Source organism: Centroberyx affinis, unplaced genomic scaffold (genome assembly GCF_046629955.1).
Source record: "Centroberyx affinis isolate AG114_WGS23_722 - 3 ecotype Tasmania unplaced genomic scaffold, CSIRO-AGI_Caff_v1 ptg001590l_1, whole genome shotgun sequence".
NCBI lineage: Eukaryota > Metazoa > Chordata > Actinopteri > Beryciformes > Berycidae > Centroberyx > Centroberyx affinis.
In genome coordinates this window covers 375,668-402,930 of record NW_027280039.1, presented here as the reverse complement: position 1 = coordinate 402,930, position 27,263 = coordinate 375,668, and the positions used below count along the sequence as shown (strand labels likewise).

The 27,263-nt window shown below is 42.7% G+C and overlaps 1 protein-coding gene across 1 annotated transcript in view; it reads left to right on the top strand.

The window, feature by feature from the left end:
- plcb1l (phospholipase C beta 1-like) overlaps window positions 1-27,263 on the top strand; it is a gene marked incomplete at its 5' end in the record, with an annotated part of 116,911 nt that overhangs the window by 32,513 nt on the left and 57,135 nt on the right. Inside the window, 2 exons of the mRNA XM_071527935.1 lie at window positions 26,173-26,322; window positions 27,132-27,211. Coding sequence (XP_071384036.1) covers window positions 26,173-26,322; window positions 27,132-27,211 — 230 coding nt within the window. The remainder of the gene's footprint in view (window positions 1-26,172; window positions 26,323-27,131; window positions 27,212-27,263) is intronic.

The window sequence follows — 27,263 nt, the reverse complement described above, 5'->3', positions numbered from 1 at the left end:
AACGTGAAACAGGCCAGTGAGGCCACACAGTATTAATGTCGGCCCTCAGTTTTCTTTGCAGCACTGTGGAGCAGTGTGACTGTCTTTTCCAAATTGAGTCACAGACCAGGGAGCAGTCCCAGTTTTGGTTCCCGAGTCGACTGCACTTGAATGAAAACATATTCGGATGCTTATAATGATCTTAGCACTAATTAGAGCAAGTTTGTTATTTTTTGGTGTCAATAATGATGGAGGTTTTTCAAAAGTGGGAGGTCGCTCATGCTGAATAAATGTAGGGGAAACATTACTATTTTACGTATGTGACAGCCGCATCTTTTACACTATACTGCTTTGTGCAAACTACAAAATGATATGAATATTAAATGGGTTTTTTTAAATATGGGAGGAATGCTTTATAAAATCTACAGCGTGTAAACATGTTTTTTTGGGGCATGAAGGGTCTTGCTGTGGCAGCGGTTATTTCCATCATCTGTGCTGTCTGCTGTGTATCGATGAAGGATGGGGTCACAGTATGTGGTCCAGCAGCAACAATCACAGCCTTTCAAAGCTATTGATCGTGCCTGACCAGGCAAGGTCATTGTCTGGAGGCCCCCGAACACAACTACAGCCCCATATGACAAGATGAATAGCTGAGAAAGCATGGGAATATTTGATAACATAAGCTCAGTGACATTTTATACCGTACACTGTACTGCACACTGTATACTGTCAATCTAAGTGTTTGCAGTTGTAACAAAATGAGTGACAATCTCATATATCGACCTTGGCTGACCTGTGAAATACGATCAATTTTCACAGTGCTCTATAGAGTCTCTCATACAGGGTTTGAATTATGGGGGAGCCAGTAAGCAGTAAAACTTTAAATTGGATGAGGTCGCTAGAAATTATAATCCATTCTTTTATTTATTTTAAATGTATTTTCTACTCAATGGTTGATATTGCAGCAAGATAAAGTAAAATCTATCTCCAAAGGGAACACACTGTCACACTCTCTCTCCACAGAAAGAGAATCCAGTTGCGGTTTCAGTGTCAGATCAGATGCCCTGGTCTGATGTGGGTGTGTGTTCAGCTGTGTCTAACTGCCTCAGCTGGTGGGGGTATACTGTGCATTGTGATGAGCAACGTTTAGTCCAGTTGACAGTCGGACTTCAGCTTATCGCTGAAGCAATGGCATGTTTGTGTGTGTCTGTGTGTGTGTGTGTGTGCGTGTGCGTGTGCGCGGTATGTGTATTGCTTTGCCATGGAGAAGTGTTATTTTCAGTATGGGTCCCAGTGGTGTCGATATGGTCTAAATCAATTTCATGATAATTTTTTTCCGATATCAACATAGTCACGATATGGCTCACCTCTGCAGAATCACATGTTAAATAATTAATCTGATGTTCATCCCAATGAACCGAATAGTAATGTTAGGTGATGTCAACTGAAATGGTCAAATAAATAATGTCCTTAAAATGTTTCAGACCTGATTTGTGAGTTTTTAAACAAAATTTGCTTGTTATCATTGGTTTACACAGAAGAATTGTGTGTCAAGATATCCCAAAATCACCATATGATCATGATACGATTCCACTGAAAGACGATAAACGATAATATTGAATTATTTCCCAGCCCTAGCGTGCATCAGCCTCTGATGTAGACTGTACACTGTAGCCTGTTTGCGAATGACTACCCCCCCTCCCTCTGTACTCCCCATCCCCACCTCCCACCCAGCAAGACAGAGTATAATTCGAACCCGAGAGAAAGCGTTCTCTCGCTGTACGACTAGAGAGTCCCCCTGCAGAGCGAAGAGAGAAAGAATACTTGATCCCTGCCAACAGGCTATATCTGTCGGAGAATTGACAAACGGGGATCAGTGCTCAGCCTATGAAATGGAGTCAGATGGATGTCGGCGGCACATCTTGCTTCCACTGATAGACTCTAGATTACAGTGTCAGACGGCAATGTGTTGAAAATCTGTTGAGGATCAGTGTTTTGCAGTGTACGAATGACCAGATCTTTAAGAATGGCAATTGTGCAAATGAGCACTGATGCTCCTGTGACACTTTTGTGAGATGAGCAGCTATATGTAATAGGACATTTTGAAGGGACAATCAGTGATATTGAGTCACTCCAAAGACCTTGGTCAGAAAGGCTGAGAGACAGTGTATGTGTGTGTGTGTGTGTGTGTGTGTGTGTGTGTGTGAGAGAGAGAGAGAGAGAGACACTGGATTGCTGCATGTTGTGCGGATTGGACACTGATTGAAGACAGATCTATAGACGTTTCGCTGACCATACCTCCACTCTGCTCCTTTGACTGTAGAGCTGAGATGCCTGGTTCTGCGAGTAAATTCCCATTCATTTTTCCCATAGGAAATTTGATTATTAGCCATAACATTTTAACAGTGTAAGGTAGACTCACCGAGCGCGATCAGGTTGTCAAACGACTATATATATTCCTGTAGAAGCCATCAAGTCAACTTCTTTGTTAAGAAATCATGTTTTATTCCTGAGTTCCTTATGAAATACTACACTACCCACAAACTTGAGCGAGCTCCCATCAATCACAGATATTGCTGTTACCATAGAAATGTTGAAACAGCAAGGGTGCCAGCTATTATGCTCATAGACTAGAACAGAACATGGAATAAAATAGAATAGAATGGAATAGAATAGAATGGCCTCACAAATGATGGTTGGGCATGCTGTATCATACAGTACATGAATGAAAAAGGGGAGAGATTTGTATGTGGTAAGTGAATGTGAGTGTGACCAGCGCTTCCTCCCCAGTGTGTTCTGCTCAGAGACACTTTAGTGCACAGAGCCATGAAACTGGCTGTCAGTTGACAGGCCAGGGGAGAGAACTCCCACACACTCCCTTTTTAGACACGATCACTCGCCTCCACACACACACACACACACACACACACACACACACACACACACACACACACACACACACACACACATATATATGCACGCACACATACAAACACACACACAAACGACACATTGTGTTCTGGTGATCACTGGAGTAAACATGCCATCACACCCCCCAAGCCCCTATCATCTACCACCCTCCTCTTCTTGGTCAATTCTCTCTCTCTCTCTCTCTCTCTCTCTCTCTCTCTCTCTCTCTCACTCTCTCTCCCTCTCTCTCTCTCTCATTCAGTCTGGTGCTCACAGAATCAAATGGTCAATCTAGTCAGTGCCAATATGTGGAGATGAGTTGGGAATCCCTTTGCTCCTGACTATCGTTCTCATCAGAGGGATTGGCCCCTGGGCAAATGGCAGCTTGCAGTAAGAGGTGATTAGAGTAAACTGGTGTATGGACTCATTGATTTTCATAAAAGAAATTGCTGCACCATTGGTCATCAATCACACGCAAGCAATTGATCTGCGTCACGCATCGATGCAACCTCAGTGGCGAGTAGGGAGTGAGAGAGGGACAGATTTACAAAAATAGAAGGCGCATATAGAAAAGGTTAGGACCTTGATCGGGTTCGGGTTTGATTCTTCAGTCAATTACTTATATGATCCCCGCACACAGATGAATTCCCCTGGTGCAAAGCGGGCCATCTCATTACCGCTCATGGAGAAATCGAAGGTGAGCACTTCGATGCTCTGTCTCTCTCTGGACTAACTCAGGAGCTCCTCCTGTTCCCAGCTAAATGAGACTGAGCTGCTCAATGCCGTCTTGGACCGGGATGAATGAGTAACTGAATGATCGAATGAATGAGTGGATGAAATGGAGACTGTGATGATGAACAGAGCGGCCTGTGTCGGTGGAGAGGGAGTGTTACCCGAGTGCCTCCAGAGATGACTATCATGGTGAAAAGGCTAGGTACAGGAGCACAGTGGTGCACCTGTACAGGTAAAGTCCCTACCTGTAGCAGAAGCCCAGCTGGAATGTCACTCCCAGCTCAGACATACACACACAAACACACACACACTTAATATGTACACACAGACACTAATCTTACTGTATTAAATCAGCTCAGGACAAGGGACACAAATGTATATTTTGACATTTTTTGGCATTATTTTAGGCCAGAATCAAAGAGGCAGCACATGACTAGTTTGGTGTCTTCTATATGGATCAAAGCAAATAAGACTCATTGTTCACACCGAGCTTCACAAGCTTCCTCACAACAAAAAAAATCTTTAACATCCATTATCGAAGACATCCACAGTCTTGTATTTGTTTTCTCTGTTGTCCTATTATTGAATTTAGCCAAGTCAGCTGTGCGCTGTATGCGCTCTATCAAAGGAATTCACATTGATTAGATATATAAAGACAAAAACAAAACAACAGCAGCAGTGTTGAAAATACCAGTTCACAAGACTTAGGCTACATATAGCAAACAAAAACACTGTTGCTCAAGTTTCAATGATCAACGTTCAAGTGTAAAATGACCCCAAGTCATCGAAACACTGACAATTTATATATACATATCTTTATACAAAAGTACTGAAAACTATGAATGTGGTAACAACTTAAATGGTGTACTTTTGGCTCACGATGACCCTTCCTTTGGTCACTGTACTGGGGTCAGTCTGTTCCAGCAGAACTTGGCACATGTCTCCAAGTCACTTGATGCTTGTAATGAAATCACATGTGACATTTTGTTAACCCAGCAAAGGTCGTGCCAGTGGAACTGGAGCTGATCATATAAGAACCAGTTGCAAGACCAGAGAGCAGTGCTGTAATGTGCTGCCAGCAGAAAGTCATCTTTTCACAAGAGCTGGTTTTAACACAGACACCCATGAATCACTGACAATTTACTGTGCATTTTAAGTGGTTTTGCGTTGACTTGAGGTGTTTTTCCTATGGGGGGGTAGATAGATAGATAGATTTCCTTTGGGGAAAGAGCAACAGTGCTGCTGTTGCTGTTGAGCTTTTTCTGGTCTCTGAGTTCTGTGAATGGCACTGTGGTAAGAGCGTATCAATATAGCAGCCCCGAAACTAACAGTAACTCCAACTCATTTAGACTGCTGCTGACAGCTGACTTACTGTAAGTCTACTACAGTCCACAATCAATGGCTCTGTTTATCAGTCTTGCTGATTGATCAAGGTCTTGATTTAGATCCCTCTGCATGCAGGATAATCAGTGTGTCACTATCAATATATTGAACCAGTGGCTCTTTTCCAGCCATTTCCATCCAGGGAGCCTGCTGATGCCTGGGTCGATTGACCCTCACCTTGCACCATATTTTACTGAATTCATAGGCAAGTTAGTGATTGATTGGTGTTATAATCACCAAGGATTTGTGGGTTTTCGATATAAAAGAACCTCAAGCAGGCAACTAATTGTTAGTTCCTCTTCAATAAGACTGTAATTAGGAAAAAAACAAACCAGATTTTATATAGTGAGGGGAATAGCACAAATAATGTCTCTATGCTAATGTCATTATCTCGGAATATTATCTCAGCATATTAACACCTGGTGTAATGACACTGACCAGCAGGTGGATTGGACTTTCAATAGAGAAGCTCAGCGCCTTACACACAGCCCTGACACACACACACACACACACACACACACACACACACACAGAAACACATGAATGCCCCCACACACCCATATGCACACACACATACACTGCCCACCTTGCAGGTGAATATGATGTTTCAGGGTTATGACCGGCCTGATTGGTCTGTTACCATGGAAACCTTGAGGAGGAGAGCAAGAGCATGGAGCTAACAAGGGCTGGAAAGGTTCTCTGACACCTGGTAGCTTTCCTTTTGACAGGGGAGCAAAGGAACCATCACATCAAACATTAATTAACTGTCCTCTCATCTAGCAGCACTCACACCTCTATCTTCTCTTCTCTTCTCTTCTCTTCTCTTCTCTTCTCTTCTCTTCTCTTCTCTTCTCTTCTCTTCTCTTCTCTTCTCTTCTCTTCTCTCCTCTTGTCTTCTCTCCTCTCCTCTCCTCTCCTCTCCTCTCCTCTCCTCTCCTGTCCTGTCCTCTCCTGTCCTGTCCTCTCCTCTCCTCTCGTCTCCTCTCCTGTCCTCTGATCTCCTCTCCTCTCCTCTCCTCTCCTCTCCTCTCCTCTCCTCTCGGCTGTGAAGCATTTTTCAGTCAGTCTGGGGAGTTTGTTTAACTCCACTAATTGGAGCAACATTTGCTGAGATCTGTTAGCTGTTCCAGACCTGTGATTCTAACAGTGATTGAGGGACGAGAGTTGAAAACTTATCAGTGTTGACTGGCGGTGGTGACTAATGGCCTGTCTGAACACAGTTGATTTGGCTTGATTTTGTTTCATCAAGTTTTAAACCTCCCAAAGAAAAGGTATTTTGCAACATCTGTTTTCAATTAGAGCGAACAAATGTGATACTTAAGGCTTGGCAGACTCCGCGAAAAAACAAAGTACAATGAAGCAAAAAGAGCTGCAGACAGGGCTTGTTCAAGTCAAGAGTCAGCTTAGGCTTGGCTTTTCCCCACCAGCGAGAATTAAAAAAACAGAAGGCAATGAAGAGTGATGCAGAGTTGGCCTGTTTTCTGTTGGACAGCTAAGATGACTAAATGGCTGTTTATTGACATGTAAGATATCCATGGGATATGGGAAAAATACCTTCATAGTTTTCCTTTAAGAGAGCTCAGAACTTTAATATAAAACTTTAATGCGCTTTACTCGCTAATGATCATTAATGTTAATGAAGTAATGCTAATGATCATTGATCATTTCAAATGGTGGACATCTCATTGTGGAAAGAGACTCTACAACTGTATCGTTAAATAAATGTCCAGGTATGCATCTCAGGCAGAATTGAGATTCTCCCTGTTAGCTTGCGTTTCCTCTTTCCTCTCTAATTAGTTTCTGTTAATTGGAGTAATCGATATCTCCTCCTAGTTTTCCCCCATGCTGTTATCATCCATCCATTCATAACAGATATGGTGGAAGACGGAAGAGAGGAGAGAACTGCTCTTGGGAATTCTGTAAATTGGTCACACTTGTCAGCTCCTAACACCATTAATCACATAGGGCAGACCAATAGACACATCACACATGAGTGTGTGTGTGTGTGTGTGTGTGATTATTTGTGTAGTTGTATGTGCAAACAAGTGTATGTGTGTGTGTATTTTACGGACCTTTCCAGTGCTGAGACGCAAAGAGACAGGCGACCTTTCCCACTCCCTCCACCGGGCCTTTCCAAGCGCACTGCATGCCAAAGGCTTAATTGGTTTTCGATAGTAAATCTCAGGAGGGTTGGTAGAAAATGTCTGATTCTTAATGCTGCTGCTCCGGAGACCACAGAGCTCTCTGGAACTATTTTTCTGTCTAAAAGACCAGAGCAAATGGAGGCGGAAGACACATTCGTTTTTTTTTTTCCTGCTCTCTCACTAGTTTTTCTCCATTTTGAATGATGTTAGGGCAAACTAAGCTTGGATCGGACAGCTTGGATACCTAGTCTTTTTTCTTCCTGAATCTTTTCACCTTTTATGCATTTTCTTTCCACAGGAAATTGTATTACATCTGAAGAAGCCAACTGTTTGGCCAAAAAGCTCTCTCTTTCTCTTTCTCTCTTTTTATTCTGGATATACCACATTGTTTGGTAGTTGACAGACTGCAGGTTCCGTTTCACAAGTGTAACACTTACCAGAGAAGCTGACAACAGTCTCCCGGCACAAACCCCTAACAAGTAGTTCAGTCTCATATACAGTCTTTAAATCTTATTTTCTTGAAACAAGTGAAAGGGTTAGATAATTCCACTTTCAGCAACTTCAATTTCAACTTTCAGTGGCAGAATGAGGCAGATCAATCCACTAAAAACACAATTGATTCAAGACAGCTTCTTGAAAGTGGAATTATCTTACCCCACTATATAATGTAACGTAATGCAATAATGTAAACAGTTGTCCAAGAGTAGCTACTATACTCAGGGGGCTACTGTTATATAGGCAGCGCCACTATATAAAGCAATTGGCAGCCGTTTAGCTTGAGCAGCATTAGTAATGGTCTCTGCCAGTAAACACTGGCATTTGGAGTGGGCACAGCCTCTCCCTCAGCAGTTCCCCTCTGCTCATTGGTCCTGTGTATCTTGATGGCATTAATATTATCAGGATTAGGGGTTCAATCCCCACTGGGGCCACCTATACTAAAAGGTATACACTTGCATTACTGTAAGGCACGTTGGATAAAAATGGCCACGAAGCAGGATGACTGCTTTCATATGCTGTACATGTTAAAAAAAAAAAAGAAAGAGGGTGGAAGAGGAGGGAAATCTGATTTGGTTTAGACAGAGTGGTTTGGCTTGGAGCTAATGGTAGACTGACAGTGTTGGAGATAGAGAAGGCAACAAGATTATGTTTGGCCTGCCTGTTCTGCAAGCATCTGATATGACCAAATAGCCCACCGTCAGTTAATATGTGCGTACTGATGAATTTGATCTCCTAGAAAAATGGACGCACACTTACTAACCAGTTACAAATTGCCACCAAAATTTTGTCTATATTCATGCTGTATTACATTGCACGCATTAAGTTTCATTTTGACATGGCAGTCAACTGTTGAGCTGAGTTGCACTTCTGAAGCGAATGGGAGGTGGATGAGGTTACATACAAAATGCTTATCCAAAAACCTATTAGCTCATTTCCATATCTTGTTGTTGAAGGACAGCCAACAAACAAAAGCAACAGACAGTGACTTTGGTGAAAGCTGAGGATTTACTCTCTCTCGCTCCATCTCTCATACAGACACAATCCCAGATTTTCCAAGGCGCTTTAGTGGCGCATTAGAGGCTTAATGTATCATTGGTGATAATCAGCTGTTTTTGATTGTCTGTCTTAGTCTTGTTAAGAGGCAGCAGGCATTTTGTCTAGACACCTCTGCCGGTCCTCCATTAGAAGCTGAGGCTGGCTAATTAAGCTTGGAGGAGCCAAAGGTGTCAGGTACAGAACCGCACTGGAGTGGTAATCGACTTTTATCGTAGAGCGGTCACACAGAATCAAAGCCAATCAGATACGGAGGCCGCTTCCACACGGAGTGTTTCTACCATCATCATGTGTGTCATTAACACTGAGGCGTCTTGAGATGGGGCGCCCCCAGATCGGTCAGCTCAGTGCATTAGCTCTAACATAGATCATGGGATTAAATGGCCATTTGAATATTGTTAAATATCCAAGGGCTTGTTTAAACATTCGCTAATCCCCTTTGTTGGCAGATCAGTGGAGCACACAGATGCCATACCAAATGGGGCGTTATGCGAGGGTGGTAGGTGGCTGGTTGGATGGTGGCTGGCATGGCCCGGCCTGGCAGATGGTCTGGGGATGTCAGGACAGCAGGCCCTGTGTGTCATGGTAAAGCTAATGATGGCAAAAGGCTAAATGATGACTACAGACAGAAGATAAATCACAATTATCACTGCATGATGCTTACCAAGGATCCTCAAATGTTTGCAGAGCGATTTGGAGGCCCAATTAGAGATGTTTATGCACATAATTATGTCACCCAGTAAATTTTGCTCTCCATGAGCGGAAGTGTAGTGTGTGACTTGGCGTGACAGCATGGTGCTAAACAACTGTTTCCCCATACTTTTTTGTTAAAGCCTGAATGACCCAGCATGCTGTCTGAAACCAAGACGTCCTGAACTTCTCGCTGACACGAGAAGTTCTCCTTAAATGGCTCCGCTGTGAATTCATAGAAAGCATCTCATCAAATGTAATGACCCCTGATGTGAGGAACATTGTGTTTTACCCAAGGTCTGCTGGGACAATACAGCAGATTGTAACAGAAGGAACATATCTCAGCTGTGTAAAAGGTTTGACTTATGTCATCAGTCTGGCAAGAATGAATGGCTTAATAGTTGGGTTTTTTTTTAACTCATATTGCTTAGTCTTTACTCTTGTAAAATTCATGAAGCCATGGTATAATTTAATCCACATTCAAGCACTGAGATGATTGTAAGAAACTTGCCATGTTTGATTAATGGAAATTTTCTCACAGCTTCAATTTGAGTGCAGGATTCACTGTGAAACCCAGGTTTTTGACAGAACCACAGAAACTTTGCATCTTCATCTTCATTTTGCCCTATTTGTTTCGTTTTACTGTAATTGACAGCAGTTTCCAGTGTGTGGAGAGCGTTGCATGATCCTGTGAATAAGCTAAACCATTAGATGTTATAAAAGAAATTGTCCAAAACACATTGGCAAACAGTTTGAAGATATAAGGTTTCTGCAGGACACTCACAAGGCATTCTGTGTCTCATGTAGTCCTGTTTTAGAAGCTGCTGTATAGGCTGTGCTTTGTTGTGCAACTCATGTGTGTCATGCACATTAGCCGAACAAATCAGGACAAAGGCGATTCTCAGGGATGAATAAAGCCAGGTCTCTGTGCATGTCTACATCAGCAGAAAGACAAAGCGCAGCCCTGTCTCTTCAGCTTCGCTATTACTTTATACAGCATGTCAGCTATGTCTGATGTTACACAGCCCTCCCCCTTAGTCCTGCAGGAATGTCCCTCAATAAACTCAATTGGTTCTGGCCAGAATTATTAAAGATGTCAGCGAGGCTGGAATCTGCTCAGTGTCCTACACACAGCAAAGAGCCCAGCATATTGGAGTGTTTTGTCATGGGGGGGGCGCGGGGGTGTAAGGAAGGATGGCAGGAATGGAAACAGCTAGAGGGGGAGAGGACATATGCTGTCTCCTAGCAGCAGCAGCAGTAGCAGAGCATCTAAAGCCTGAAGGCTGCCCAGAGCCAACGGGGTCTCATATAAATTATTTACTCCTGGGCCCCACTGGAACTGCGGACAGTTCCCCCGCGGGCCGCTCACCATGGGGCTCCTGGAGGGTCCGAGCAGGGGGGCCACAGACTGGGAATTGAAAACTGCACGGCTGCTTCCTTCCAAGCACACAGCCTGGTATGGTGTGAGGCTTTGCAGGCCTCTTTTGGTTACGATCAGTGTTGGGGGCATTACGGGGAAAAAAGCAATAAATTGCACATTGGCTGTGGCTCATGGAGGTAATCAGAAGGTCGGTGGTTCGATCCCCGGCTCCTCCAGTCTGCATGTCGAAGTGTCCTTGGGCATGATACTGAACCCCAAATTGCTCCTGATGGTTGCACCAGCACCCTGCGTGGTAGCTTGCCGCCATCGGTGTATGAATGTGTGTGTGAATGGGTGAATGTAGGCATATTGTAAAGCGCTTTGGATAAAAGCGCTATATAAATGCAGTCCATTTACCATTCCATTTACATTACGCTACTATTACTTTACTTATTACTCCCAGAGAAAAGTAATTAGTCACACTACTCGTTACATTAATTTTGTGTTACACCCTAAAACAATTGTACTAGACTTATTTGTGTTCATTGGGGCAATAAATATTGTCGAGCTAAGCCCACACTACCAGCAGAAGTATCTAAATAATGACAGACACAAAATCTTTCTTTTAAGGTTTTTAATAAAGATAGAGCCTACGGCAATGAATTCCAACTGTCTGAGTCATATTTACCACTTTGTTGGCTCGTTCATGTTCGCTCTACTCAAAATTCTGATATTTCCGTCATGACTTGAAGGCAGGATAAGATGAGGGGAATCTTTTGACAGATATTACAACAATAAAGTATAATGGCTGAAGAATGTAACACAAATAATTACCTATCTGTTAGATCACTAAGTGTAATGTGATTACTGAAATTGGAATAGTAATGCCTTAACTTATGTTACATGAAAAAGTAATGGGATTACTTTGCAATGCATCACCCCCCATACTGGTTACGATGGAGGAGGATAATGAGGGATTGGACAGGATTTATTTCAGATATGTGTTACCACTACTACTACAACTGCTACTACTAATGATATCCACGGGGAGGTCAGAGGTCAGGGTCAGCTGGTAGAGATTCAGTGTTTTGCTCAAGGACACATCAGTTGTGTGGATGCTTCCAGCCTCCAGTTAAATTACAGTTTCTCTAACCACTATGCCACCCTGCCGCCCCATAATTTGTGTGTGTGTGTGCGTGTGTGTGCTTGCGACTATGTCTTGTCTGTGCCTGTTACTGCATTGACTGTGTTTATGTGTCTTTGTGTTGGTGTATAGGCACCTATGCAAACTTAGATGCAAATATGCATGCATGTGTGCTTTTGTTTAGTTGCTTGAATGTGCGGACGTGTGTGCTGATTGTCGTTAGTAGAAATGTTAGCATTTCCTCTGCATTTCCCGCAGTCTAACTGTAGGAAATTAGAGCTTCTGTAAGAATGCAAGATAATTACTGTAGTTATGTACCTGCCAGTGGCTGGCTCCTGGGCGCTGTTTTTAGAGCCACCCCTGAAACACTGCCTTGACTGACAGCTTGAACAGAATGGGGTTCATCCACCTCACAAATTGATGCCTATGAGTCAGAGGGAGTGGGCTGCAGAAATGACCAGAACACCTGGGGCATGCTGGGATGGAGGAAATGCTCTAAAGTAACACAAGGAAAAAACAAGTATGGCAGGATCACAAACTTTGGACTCTTTTACACCGGTTACTTTGGGTCAGATTCTATCAAACTGGCTTTTTTTTTTTAAATAACTGATTCATCTTCATACTATTTTGTTCATACATTTATTCCCTCATTCACAAATTTTTGCTATGGTTTTTAATTCATTAATTTGTTGTTTTGATTGAATTCCTATTTAACCCTTATTTAACCAGGTCAGCTGACTAAAACGGATCCCTTCCCCTATTCATGTATGAAACAAACTTAATTAACTCTGAAACTGTATTGGGTCATACTTATTATTATTAATTATCTACATTATTTCATTAAGCACTAATGAACTCAACTGGGGTTAAGTGTTCCCCAGATGGCATCAGTGGATAATGTCTTACGCAAAAACCCTCAAAAACCCATGAGCCAAACAAAGTTTTTCTGGACTGTAAGCTTTGTTTCTGGTCCCTTTAAATGTCCCTTTAAATTCCCCCTCAATCACCGATAATAATAATAACAAAAGTAAAAGGTACTCATACATTTTACAGTATGCAGTTTACTATTCGATTCCCACATCCCAATTGCTTCCAGTGCTTTACTGGATACCCCAACCAAGTGCGCTGCTTGTGTCAGTCTCTGACTTGATTCCTCGTTCCTCTATATGACCCGGGTTACTAAAAGTTCCCAGTTTTGTTCAGCGTCTGTTCTAATGAGAAGTGCTGAGCTGGTGAGTCACAGTGGTTGATTATTTTTCTCCTGCTGGAGTTCACTCGGTGCATCTGAGGTCAGCTCCCTCCTGTCTGGGCCTCTGCCTTCCTGTCTGCCCAATGTGTGCTTGGCCACTGAGAGGAAGACTGCATGCCAGGTAGACTACTTCCACCTCATCAAATCTGCCCCTTGCCCCTTCTGTCTCACTGTCTTTCCTTCACGATTACTCACACACAGCATGGAACGTCCTCTTGTCTCTCTTTCTCTCTTTATTCTCTCCCATTCTGTTGTACTCTCTCTCTCTCTGCTATTGGACACTGGCCCGCTCTCACATGTATAGCCTCATTTTGTGACTGCATACAGGATGTTTGTTCTTGCAATAATTTAATGCAGGTTACATGCCCAGGAACTGAGGTGCAAAGGGACGCTGTGACAGAGACCCAGCTAGAGCCCCTAAATCTCCTCTGTATAATTATCCTTATGTCCTGCCCTCCAAGCTTTTATTTTCCCTCTTAATCCATGCTGGCAGTCCGGCCAGTCTGGCTTCCCTACAGGTCTTTTGTTCCCTTCACTTGTAGCATCTGTGAAAATCTGTTTTTGGCCATTACTGTTGGCATAATACTGTATTCTCTGGTGTCGTGTCCAGGTGTTGGTGTGAGTTATGGTTGGGTTTCTGTGAACATGCACATAAAGACTCTAACAGTTGTTAAAAAGCCTTTTTTTAAGATGGTGTGGTTCTTTAAAGTTTAGTTACAGTAAACATGCAGCCAATATCATCCTTGTTATTTAGTGCAAAGCAATTAAAGAAGGCATTTTCTTTCTGTATGGCTGCCAAATATCTGTACACCCCATAGGAACTGAGAACGTTTGCCTTTAGGACAGTATAAGTCAGCACTGTTTCAGCTGTAACGGTTGTGTCAGACAGGAGTATTTCCGTGAATTAACGGTGCAGTCTAAGGTGTTCAGCGTGAACGCACAGTGCACGGTGACTGATTTTTGGTAATTTTGTGGCTGGAGGCGTGTGGCACACCTACGCTGCAGCTGGAAACGGAGTTGCCTTAGGAGGAATACGTTATCAGTAGGTGTGGTAGGGGCTGGGGTCAATCATCACCAATCAAATCACCTCTTTTACTTCCCTTTAAATGCAGCGTGCTCTGTGCTGCAGTGCTCCGACAATTTTGTAAGAACAGTCCAGAGCGGTTCTGCCACCACAGCCTCTCCCAAGAGGAAACTGATGTCCTTGTGCTGGAGCTGCAGAACCATCACGAGCGAATATACAGCACTTTAAATTAAATTAACTTGGGAGGAGATAATACATTTGGTTGCCATTTTTGCTCTGGTCCTAGGAGAACCATTTCCCAATGTAGGAAACGGTTCAATGATATTTGGCGAAGAGTCAAACAGAAGTTGGCAGTGAACTGCAGGGACAGTTTGGTTATGGGAGGAGGGGGCATCCACCAGCCAGTCTCTGCATCCTCTATAGTATACTCACAATTCATACTCTGTGCATCATGGTGCATAGCCACATGCGTATGTAGTTACTTATTTTTCTCCTGCTTGTGGGATTTATGTCAAAGTCAAATTGGCCAACATATCATCCCCAAAAAGGGTGGGTAAGCCTTTTAGTAGGACCGGTTGTGCGCATCGTTTGGTAAAGCCACAAAAATAGCATAGAACAGACTGCACTTTGCACCATGCGCTTCTGACCTGGTCTGAGCAGGTGGGCGATGCAAGCATAAATCCCTGTAATCCTTGACACCAAAAGCGAGTCAGTAAAATACCAAACGGGCACAGGCAAGAAAAAGAAATCTGTGTGTGCCTGACCAAAATGCAAATTTGCCGGCGCAAAACCCTGCCATGGGCCGTCGTGAAAATAGAGCCCAGACACTGACCCGCTGGAAGAGGGGGTGACGTTTTATCAAAATTCATAATGGTCAACCTCCTATTGCACTCTGTCTCTGTTTAAATGGAATATTTGCTCAAAGCTTATGTGGGCCGAAATTGTTCCTCCTATTACCTTCGTGCCAGAGCAAGGCAGATTAAAGACAAGACTTCAATACAAAATTGTCCAATTTCCTCAGCATTTTTAGAGCATTATTCCCTTCAAGGCCTGACGGTCATCGTGTGTAGTCAATACTGATTCTTCAGATTCTTTTTGGAAAGAGTCTGGTCATGTTGACCGTACAGCGGAGAACATTTAATTAGGATGTTGGAATGTCTACGGGTTTGAGATTATGTCAAGAATGAAGTGATATGAAATTAATGGACGTCTATTAATGCAATCACAAAGTAGACATTTCAATTACTCAGTGGTAATAGATGAGAAATGTGCTTGTGGGTGATGCAAGAGAACCATTTCTCAGCATTACGGTAGGGAGTGATTACACACACACACACACACAAACACACACACACACTTCTGCCATCCCAGGGGACAAGTCGTTGAAAAAGTGGAGTAGAGGAAGCGTCAGATGGAGGCAACTCCTTTGTGGTCGATTCTTTGTGACAGTGTCTGGCGGATGACAGTTAAATCAGATGATTTAGTGGGGGGGGGCAGTGATTTTCAGTCAAAAGCTGTCAGGCCTTCTCTATGTTTCCAATGAAAAATGTGTTTCTCCTCAATGACGCAGCAACCTGAATGAGATGTCAAGGGTTTTTATGTGCGTGGTGGCAGACTGAATTAGGAGTTTCTGCCATTTTTCGGCCCAGGCTGCAGGCACAGCTGTCAACAGCTGACAGACATCGGCAGTTTTATTCCAGTGTAACTCTGTGATGGTGGGCGGGTAAGTTGTTGTTTTCCCCCCCAAGTTTCCCTAAAATCTGTTGTTGCGTCGGTGGATGTGTTCAATCTTTTTGCTAACAAAAGGGATGCTGTATCCCAACATCCCACTCAAATTCCCCCCTTTTAACAGAGTTTAAGGAAAGTTGAAATCAACTGCTCAGGATTCAAAATCATGTTCAGAAAACTTACGGTCTACAGTATCTTTCTGTATTGGACACAAAATCCTGATGAGACAAACAAAAATCACATTGCACACAAATTATATACAGCATTCATAAATAGTATACAATTCTTGTTAAAAGGTGCAGATTGTCTATATCATGTTTCTCTAGAAGAGTGTTGTAAGGATGATGATGTCAATGGGAAGCCAGTCCACCAGACCTCGGTGAAATACTGGTTCAATACATTTTCTTTAGTTGGGGCAAAAGAATGAGAATTAATTATCTTATCTTGGAAATGATAGATCCCTTTTCAGGTTGTTAACGTTTCTGGAAAGATAAGTCAAACACACCCCAACTCGTTCAGATAGTCAAAACTAACTGCAAAACTATTTTTGCCCACGGCTGTAATGACAGTTTGACAGAAGTCTTGCTGTGCAATAGAATATAATATAATATATGCTCAGTAGGTGGAATTACTGCAATACGTTAGTGCAGGGCATAATTAGATTATTCATGATAAAAATTAGAAATATGGTTGCATTAATGTCCTTTTAAATAATGCACTTTTCACTTTCCCACAAGGTCTCAGACTGAGATGCACACTCACTGTGCATCATGAATGATGATTAGCATTGGGTGTGAATGTAAGGCCGCTTCCCCAAGACATGAAAATGGGGGCCTGTCAGCATAAGTTATTGTTGACGTCCTGGCATTTAGGAAATGGCGTGATGTGTGCCCTCTGCCTCCCCTCTCTCCACCCCTCCGTCTCTCGTTTCATGTCTCACTGCTTCGGGGTTAATGAAATGCCCCAACTGAAGAGCTGGAACGAGTGATTGTTAAGTCCACACAAGCTTTCAACCCGCTCCCACGCACTTTCACAACCTGTGCATAGAGGCACAGGTTGTGAAAGTACCAACGATGCATCACAACTGGCAATGGAGAGCTGGTCGTCTTAGATACTGATGCTCTAACGTTTTGTAGTTATACCTCTAATCAGAATGTGATTTTTGTCATTTTAATATCCCTTCTTAACCAGTAAACCAGCTCCAACTTATATTTTACCCCCAACCAACTACATACGTATAGAGAAAATACTAAAATTACTTAGGTTCCTCCTCTTAAAATAATAAAATTAATTCTTTCATTCAGCCTTGCACATGTTACTATGCAGACAACACACCATTGATGGACAGTAGCTACTACAGCTGCATTTATAGACAAGCAAGCCAGATGGCATAGCGGGAAATAAGTATCATTTTGGGAAATTAGCATCATTTTAGCATAATGAACCAATAGAAAAACCTTTCCGAAGTTGGATGAAAGAGTCCATTATCTTTTATGGTCTATGAATGCAGAAGTATGCAGAAAACACACCCACACACACAAACATCAAGTCAGTTCCATACTGTGGTCAGTGATGCATCGCTTGACAGCTGATTGATAAAGCATTGACCTTTTACTCCTGGCCTTGTGGGCAATTCTCTGCCTCAGGAAACTGTGGTGGTCTGCGTCCGCTGTCACTGGAGCGTGCAGCTGAATTATGATCCATGTGGGTGTATAATAACTAGAAGGAGAGACGGAGAGCCATACAGAGGAGGAGGGAAAGAGGGGGATGCAGATGGAGGGAGAAATACACCCCAGAATGAGAGACTCCCTCCTGATCCCTCGCCATTCCCCCCCATCTTCCATCTCATTCTGCCCTTCTTTGATCGTCTCGACTGTGCCGTCCTCTGTGAGAGGCTTATCTGTGGTCCGTCTCTAGTCAATACATGTAGTGGCTGACTGAGACCTAAACTAGCACAATTAGTGGGACAGTAACTATTCCCCAGCAGTTTCCAAGTTGAGGAAGTTTTAAAATGTGAAACTGCAGAGCCAGAAAGGAAGCAGACAGCTCTCCCATCCTCATATGCTGCTTGTATTGAGGCCAAATCAAACCAGCTGTTTGATCAGCAGAGAAGCTTTAAAGCTGAACTACACGATGTCTCCCATAGCAGTAATGCTCCATGGGTTCCCAGAGTGTGTGAAGTGTGAGTTTTTCAGAATTAAAGTGGTGTGTTTCTTTGTTTGTTTGTGTGTGTGTCTGTCTGTGTATGCCTGTCTGTGTGTGTATGTGTGTGTGTGAAGCCTTGAAAATCTATGTGGCTGCAGGGCTATAAAACTTCCTAGAAGTGTGATGTTACTGTACCAAGAATTAGGAAACAAACTCTTCCTGGTGCTACTGAAAGTGATATTCCCAAGTATCCAAATAAGAGCCAGCACCACTCTTATAAGGGACATAAAAGGTTAGCTCTTTGGAGGCAGCGCGCTCATAAAATTTTACCTTTCAAATGAGAAAATTATGTTTTTTTTGTAGCAGAAAAAAAAAATGTATCTGATGAAGCAAAAAAGAGGAAACCTGATGTCTTGATTGTAGCAGTAAACATGTCAATCAATCCAACGATTTCATTATATTGCGTTATTCAAATGAAACCTCTTGATACACACATGTTTGTATGACTACACTTGTGATGACTTTCTGTTCACTACATTTAATCCTATCTTTAACCCTCTCCACTACATGCTTAACCCTAAATCTAACCTAAACCTAACCCTAATTCTAACCTTAATATCCCAAGCCCTAAACCTAAAATAGCCCCTTGAAGGGATTGGAGGATTTTTGTACAGGACAGTTGGTTCTCACCAGCTCTTTAAATTTCCCATTCATCGGAGTAAACATACGTATGTTATGTGTTATTAGACGTAAAAGCTTAGCACAGATGTATGCTAATTACCTAATCCTACATACATTGCAGTCCTCCTTGTGTCAGATTATATAGGATTTACACTGGATCTGAAACACTGACTGAGATGCCTGCAAAGAATCAGTAAAGAAAATACCTATAATCAATGGAAAAATCAGTCCAACATCTTTCCTTGCAGGATTTTTTTTTTATTACCCAAGCATTTGGCAAAAGCCTGGTCAATTGCACTGATTTCAGTGAGCATACATTTCTCCTCTGACAGGTGGTTTTTGTGGCCACTCTGGACTGATTATCAAATATCTTGAGCCAATTAACCACTTTTTATTGGCAACTGCATGGTACACAGACCCAGTAGGAAGGATCCTGAGTAAATGAGGAACAAACTTCACTTCTGTAAATGGTGTTGATGCAGTGTTATGGTTAGAGAAGTGGATTTCTGACTGAAATGATCAGTGTTTCGAATCCCTGAACTAAGTCAAATCTGCAACCTGGCTGTGGGAAATGAATTGAAAGTCTCTCTCACTAACAATGTTTGATGTTTTCTTGAAGAAGGCATGTAGCAGCTGATAATGTAATAACTGTTAGATAATGTAAGAACTTATCAACATGTAATAAATGAGTCTTTAAATGAGTCAAGAATGCAATAATACCTGATAATATTTTTACTTGATAATGTCATAAATTATATCATATAACCAGCATGAACCAGTTTTATTACATTTTCCATCCATGTTCAGTTGTTACAAGACACTTAACCCACATCTGCTAATTTTCTTTTACTGTCAATTACTAAAAAGACCATGGTTGCTGCTCTGGGCGATGAAATGGATGGAGGGACTATGGATCGGCCCCGGTCCGTCTGTCCATTAATTTGTTGGCTGATCCATATATCACAGGCAATATCTCAGACACCACTGATCAGATTTTGACAAAACTTGGGGAAATGATGCATCTCACCGCTGCATTCCAGCATTCAAAATGACACTGATTGGCCCAACAGGGAACTACAGTTACGGGTTGAAACAAGGTGACGTATTTGTTACTGGTTTGCCCATCATTGTGAGCAACCACATGTTTACTGTTGCCTTGTTGGTCAACTTGCCTGATGAAATAAGTGTTAAAATGGGCTTATTTTATGTAGATAGAATTTGCTGAGTTCTTGTTTTTTATCTTACATATTGCTGTGAAAACCCATGGAACATGTAGGAGAGTTGATGCAAGTTGCACGGCATGCATAGCACGTAATACAGTATGTATGTGTAAGAGAGAGAGAAAATGACCCATATATTTGTGTGTGTTTGTGTGTGTGTGTGTGTGTGTGTGTGTGTGTGTGTGTGTGTGTGTGTGTGTAGACTATAAGCTGATGTATCTGTGTGCTTACAGTATGTGATCTCTGTCCAAATTTGTGTGGTTGTATGTGAGTGTGTCTTAGTGCCTGTGTGTGCATGATTAGGAAGGTCATTTGCAGGAAACAGCTTTAGCCTGGCGAGAAAGACGGGGCTCTTTCTTCTAATGGGATCAATGTTTCAGTACTTTCTGTCTGTGTGAGTTATGATGGGGCTAATGTTTAAAACATGCTCTGCAGATGCAGCGTGACCCTCTTAAATAAACGACTGCATTGCCAGGAGAGGGGAGTCGCCTTAGGATTAGCGTTGCTGTGGGTGAAATACTCTGTAGACTCACTGACTCATACTGGCTGACAAACAAGTAAGCACATGTAACAGTAAATGCACACACACACAGACCCTCAAACTCATACACACAACACTGCAAATTGACATAAATATAACACACTTAAAGTAGATCGTAGCCTGGCCACCGCTACACACACATTCACACACACATGCATGCATATAAACAGCAAAACATGGATCTACAGAGCATTTGGGTGGCAGAATGAGCACATCACCCCCAGCTTGATAGCCCATAATTTCCCTCCAAATGCCCGAGGCTTTTCACTGTCCCACCAGTAGCATCTTGCCGCTCGGCTAGTTAACAAGGCTAGCCAGCAGCAGGAGAATTGGTGCTCGGTTGGAAACCCATCTCTCTGCCGTGCCCCAGCTTTAATCATACGGAAAAGCCGTGCTCCTCTGAATCCTGATGTTAAAGTTGGGCTCATGAGTTGACTAACTTACAAGGCCTTCCACTCAAGAGAGGTTACGTTTAGCTCTGCCTGATGTTCTCTGGGGTTGGGAAGTGAGTAATTTGGTGCAGATGTAGCCTTGATATAAGTTCTTACCTTGGACGGAAATAAGACCAGATAATGAGAGAATATTAGATCAAAATGAAGCTGCAAAGGATTTTCTGTTAGATCCAGGGATTATGTATTCATGAAGAGAGAAGTGTGTAGAACGATGAGGTCAGATGGTCAGTGGGGCTTAAAAAGACCTGGGGACCTGGGTGCTAGGCTGTGGTAAACTTAGTATCCTTCAATTTCCTAACCACTTAAAATTCTTCTTGAAATCCTTCTTCTCAATATGTTTCACAAGTGCAAATGCTTTGTCTTTGATTTTAGAAAATAAGATGTGAACTCCCTCAAACTGTATAACTGGGCAGGCTCAACAAAAAGTGCTGCCCTCCTCAAGATACAAACCAAAATGGCTTTTTTAAAAGCACTGTGGTGTGAATGCCTTATGAGAGATGGGGCATTAAGGAGAAAAAAGCACATCTCACACCACTTCTAAAATGACAGTAACATCAAATTCTACACCACCAGCTCCTTCCTTGAACCAGGCGCTGCTCATTTATTAAGGAGCTATCCATGACACTTAATCAATTATTTCGACTGCCCCAGCATAAACCTTTTGGAGGAATATTGTATAAAAATAAGTGAAATATTGCAGTCCAGTACCACTTGTCAAACTCACGAGAATCTCAATACTAAAGCACTATCTGTTCTGCTCAGTTTTATGACAGACACAACCACGTGCATACTGCAATTCTAGATATGTATATTTTTTACATTTAAAGTGGATCTTTCAGAGGGGTTTGTATTCTCCCCTAGATTAACTGCACCTATGGTTTGGCTTGCATCAGCAGCAACTGGCTGCAAGTTCACAAGTTGGTTACTGTATGAACCTGTGATGCCATATATTAGAGGCAAAGTCTAGAGTGGCGTACATGTAGCTAGTTGGGTCATCATCAATCATTCATGTTGATATTTCCTTTGATCTGATGTCACTGTGTGCATATATGGCCCATGTGTGTGTGTGTGCCTGTGTGCGTGTGTCTGTGTGTGTTTGTGTGTGCTTCTGTACCTGTGTGTCTCTTTGTGCCTGCTTGATTACAGGCATATGCGTGTGTACGGTTGTGTGGATGCGTGTGTGTTTGCAAGCGTGTGTGTCCATTCCTGTGTGTGTGAGTGTGTGTGTTTAGACAGGTGCCGTGCTGCAGGTTTAATGACCTGAGGTGTGGTTGAGCTCCCTGTGCCAATCTGAATCCCTTCCCCTGTGCCCGACAGAGTGTGACACAATCTGAGTGCATGGCTGGTGACAGGTGAGGCCTTTGCGACAAACCAAACCAGGAAGAGGAAGGCTGTATACTTCCTCAGGCTGCCGCTCCGCCTGAATGCTAAGTGACTGTGAAGAGTTCCCATACTGCCACACTGCAGCTGCTAACATGCACCATATTATGCCTGAATAAACACCCTCTCACACCTGCAAGCACGCACACACACACACATATGTACATGCATGCATACACTCTGGAAATAATCAGACACATCTGTGGTACATGATCATGTTGTGCATAGATAAAGCTTTCACAGTGAAGTATGTTGTGAAACGCACAAGCACCCGCTCTCGCTCTCGCTCCGACCACAGCCTCATCCCAAACCCCATCCCACCCCCCCTCCAGCCGCCCCCACCCCCACCGTGTGCCTGTTTGGCTCTAAATCTCCCATCGCTGTGGTAACGGGGCCCTCAGGCACGCCTCCAACTGCTCCCACAATGCACCAGCACAAATTAAATTTCACCCATAAGGCTGGGCCCCCTCCCCTCCTCTCCTGTCCTCCCCTTTTCTTGGCTCTACTTCCTACTCTCTTAATTTTTGCTGCCCTCCCTCTCCTCTCTTGTCCTCTCTTCTCCTCTCCTCTCCTCTCCTCTCCTCTCCTCTCCTCTCCTCCTCCTCCTGTCAGACAGAGTCCCTCCCTGACATCAGCTCATTTCTCTCCCAGTAAGTTCTTTTCCAACATAACTGCTGATGTTTCTCCAGTTGATGTGCTGTGACTGCCTGCAGCTCCCTCCCAGATCAACACTGCGCTGCACTGCTTACAAGGAGATGAGCTGTGTGTTCAGCTAACGGCTACAAGTAGCATCAAAACAGAATCAAACGGTATTGGCGTTCAGACGTTGTAATAAATGAAATATGCATCTTTCTCTCATCTCGTCTGGTCTCAGAAGCCTTTCATCTTCTGCAGATTGCCAAAGCATCCCTCACAGGGTACTTTGGCATTGTGTGTTTTAGCAAATTGAAAGTGGCTTTTTATGCTTTGATTGATGGGGCTGGTGGCATTCTGAATACCTAAGTGCACAGTGATGGATTCCCATTTAAATCAGCACTTTGCACCCCATTGATCGGTGGTCAAGCCATGCCCATGTAACTCTCTCTCTCTGTCTGTGTAGGGTGAATAGGCAAAGCTTTTTTTATGCAATTTGGAAAGTAGCTTTGAAGCTTTCTGCAAATCTCTGACCTCTGCAATGGTGCAGTATGCACATTTTGTGGAGACAAATTTCATGAGATGAATGCCATGGCTTTGAGAGAGTTAATGACTGTGTGGTTGAAACAACATTGTCCTGTGTGTCATCTAATGTATCTTTGAAATGAGCACGTATTGAAGAGAAGAACCTTTCTCTTGTGATTTTGGCATGAGCTGCTTTTACAATTACTCATCTCTCCTTCCTGTCCACAGTAACCTTCTCTGGAGGAAATTAAAGTTAGACATAGTTTTCCAGGAAAGTAGCTCTCCTCAGAGCCGCATATTTATATTTGACTAAAACTCAGAGGACTTGTATTAGAGACAGACAGAGGCAGACAGACAGGCTGTCAGAGGGGAGAGAATCTTCAGTCGGGAAAATGTATTGCCTTGGAAAAGTTCAGCATGATAATAATGGGTGCCACTAAGCCGCACAATTTGATTGGAGGGCGTGAGGGACGTGTAGAGGACATTTATCAGCGTGACACAGGACACAATGCTCTTTGTTTGATTGCGTAAATTAGTGGGAGCTCATTTGCTTTCACCGCAAAATCCTTTACAGGGCTTTTTTGTTGTGTTAATTAAGCCGGAGCAACCATTTTGTATGCTGCTAGCATACTGGACCGCAGAGGAGAGAAAAAGATCATTGTTATTCCTCTCTTGTGCCTTGGAGGCATAGTAGTTTGTTTTTTTATATGGTTTGCACCCAAGATGAGCCGCTTCAATGTATGTTTGCTTAAATTTGTTTGGTTTAGTTCTCCTCTGACAATCATCCGCCCTGAATACAAATTCTTCTCTATTCTTCTCTATGTGAGCTGAACTGTGGATGACTAGTTGTTATGCACCCAAACTTTTGTTCATCCTTTTCCAGATTAGATAATGTAGAGATTCTCTCATGTGCAGAGGGTAGCTGCAATTTATCCAAACAGGGAGGGAGAAAGAAAAGGCTCACAACAGTCTCATTTAACCTACTGAATCTGTTTAAATTGGAAGCTCTGTTGAAGGTTGCATAGAATTAAAAGTTGCATTACGTATGAAAATTGCATTGCTCTAAGTGGAGATCATTTCTTCTCCTACATTTACTGAATTTGTAAGAGCTTTCTTTGGTGCTGCTGAGCAAGACAAGGTGCTTTATGGAATCAATTCTGCTTAGTGAACTCAGTGATAATTTTTATTTTGCTCTGTGATGTTATGCCTGGTGACAGCTGATATTACAGAGGCATACTGTCTTCAAGGTAATGAAATCAGGAAAGTGTCAGTAGTTGCTATGCATCCCTCAATTTTTGTGTTATGGGGATCAATAAAATATCACATTATTTTGTGGAAGGAATCAGAGAGGGACTAGAATCAATAGAGAAAATTAATCACTGATGCAGAAAATCTGATATCAACGTGTAAAATTTATTGTGAATATCAGATAGCTGGCTTACTGATAGGTGTAGCTATTTCTACCTATTTGGCTACTTCTCAGTTAAAGTGGCATTAAGTAACCTGTGACTTTGATCACCCTCCATCCACGACAAAAGGACAGTTTGTAATTGACATGCAAAGTCATATTTTCACAATAGAATGAGTCAGCTACATAGAGCAGAGATCCAACAGACAGGTCTAGTGAAGAGATATTATACAGTATCACAAGACAAAATGCTGTAACAGTGATACTGCTTTGTCATTTGCTTTTTTGGCTTGAGAACAAAATGTCTTGCGATGCTGATCACTCGCTCGTAGCACCATCCTCCATTTTGGTGAAACCCCTGCAGATATATTGTGGTCATTTTGTGCTATGGGACACTAAAAACCTTTAATTTTAGTGGCTCCAAAACATTTATGAACACTTTAGCACTTGATTAATCAATTGCTAACATAAATTCACCAATGTTAATCCCTCCTATCATTCTGTTCTACCAGTCCTGTTAATTTGCTTCCACTGGAATGAGTCTCCTATTATAATGCTGCTTGACCCGCCTCCCATAGGTGGTGATGTGGAACCTACCAGCCACATTGGGATTCATTTGGGCGGTAGCCTACCGCATCACTCTTCAAACTGTCAGCCTCAGACGGCTGACCTCTCATTCATCTCATACGTCAGCTGTCAAACAGGGTGTGAACTACAAAATACTGACAGGTCTTGTCTCAGTACACTGCTTTCAATGTGATTTTTGTTGTGAAACCACATAAAAAAAGGTACCATGACAAGGTGAAATACTGTTTTTCGCTTCCTCAAAAACAATATATACCGCCTTTTCACATGGCTTTTTTTTATGCCTTTTGCCATTGTGGTTTCTTTTGGCTACTAGTTAGTTTTGGATGCAGGTCCGGCTGAGCTGTGGCCACAGATGTTGCAAACCAAATCACAACAATAGTTAGACTGCAGTGTTATGTTATACTGGGTCTACTCTGACATGTGCAGTGTATCCAGTAGTGATTTAATTCTGGCTTCCATGGGTCCTGCCAGTATGAGAGCCCCGCTCCTGGGACAGGTTTTGGTTCTCCAGTAAGTAGAAGTAAGGTTTGCAGGGAGTACTGCTTACACTGCTGGGGGTACGATCTGGAGATCATTTTCGTTTTTAGCATGCCGTCATCGGGACTGGTTTTGATGCCAAAATGCACCTGTCTCTGAGATTTTCATTTGTGCTTTTTATTTGATTTTGCTGTTGACATGGCTTCTTTTTTGTGTGTGTTTGTTCAGGATGCCAAGCTGCGCGAGCAACTTGATGCCAGCACCCAGGTGGGGAAGACGGAGAAGTCGGAGAACAGGATGTTGACGGTGGTGAGCGGCCCTGACATGGTCAACATCACCTACCTCAACTTCATGGCCTTCCAGGAGGAGACCGCTAAGGTGAACGTTTGCAGAACAACCACAACAACAACAACAATAATAATAACAATAATGATAATAACTTGTATGGCATCTATTCTATTTAGCATACTATAAACACATTGTCGCTGTTGGGTGGAAAACCTTATAACTGCAATTTTGGTGATTTTCATGTTTGAACTTTAATTGAAGGTTTCCATGTTCCTCTATGGGATCATAAAATCCTACAGCCCTCGGGTTTATTCAAACTTTTGAAAAAAACATTTACATAAACTCAATAATGCATGGTCGTCCTGCTAAAAACAAGTCAGATTTTCTTTGTTCCTGAACAGGTTTTGGAGATACAGGGTTTTCACCTAACAGCAGCAATACACTAGGCATGAAACTGAATAATAAAAAGAATCCCAAAACACAACACAGAAAAAAACAATGCATTTATTAATATTGCATAAATTATACAAGTATGTTTTAAAGAATGGCTGGTCGTTCCAGTGGCAACAAGGTTAATTAAAATGATAAAATGGCTGTATAAGAATAATGCGATCAGTATCTGAACTTCCTTATTTTTTCAGGCTATGAAGAATAGTGCATTAATGGAGTGCTAATTGCCTGTATGGGTGATAAAAGCAAAGTCCCATTCATTCTCTGCCAAGGCTTGTTAGAGTTTCAATCAACACAGCCATTTCTCTGTGGGTTAACTAGGTGGTTTGTTGGGTGGGAGGTAACATTTCACTTCAAACAGAAGCAACCTAGTAGCAGTGTGTTTGCCCCTGACTATGTGTGTGTGTGTGTGTGTGTGTGTGTGTGTGTCTGTGTGCCTTTTACTGCAGGAATGGGCGGAAGAGCTGTTCAGCCTGGCGTCTAACCTCTTGGCGCAGAACATGTCCAGAGAGGCCTGCCTGGAGAAGGCGTAAGACACGCATGCACACACACACACACACACACACACACACACAGACACA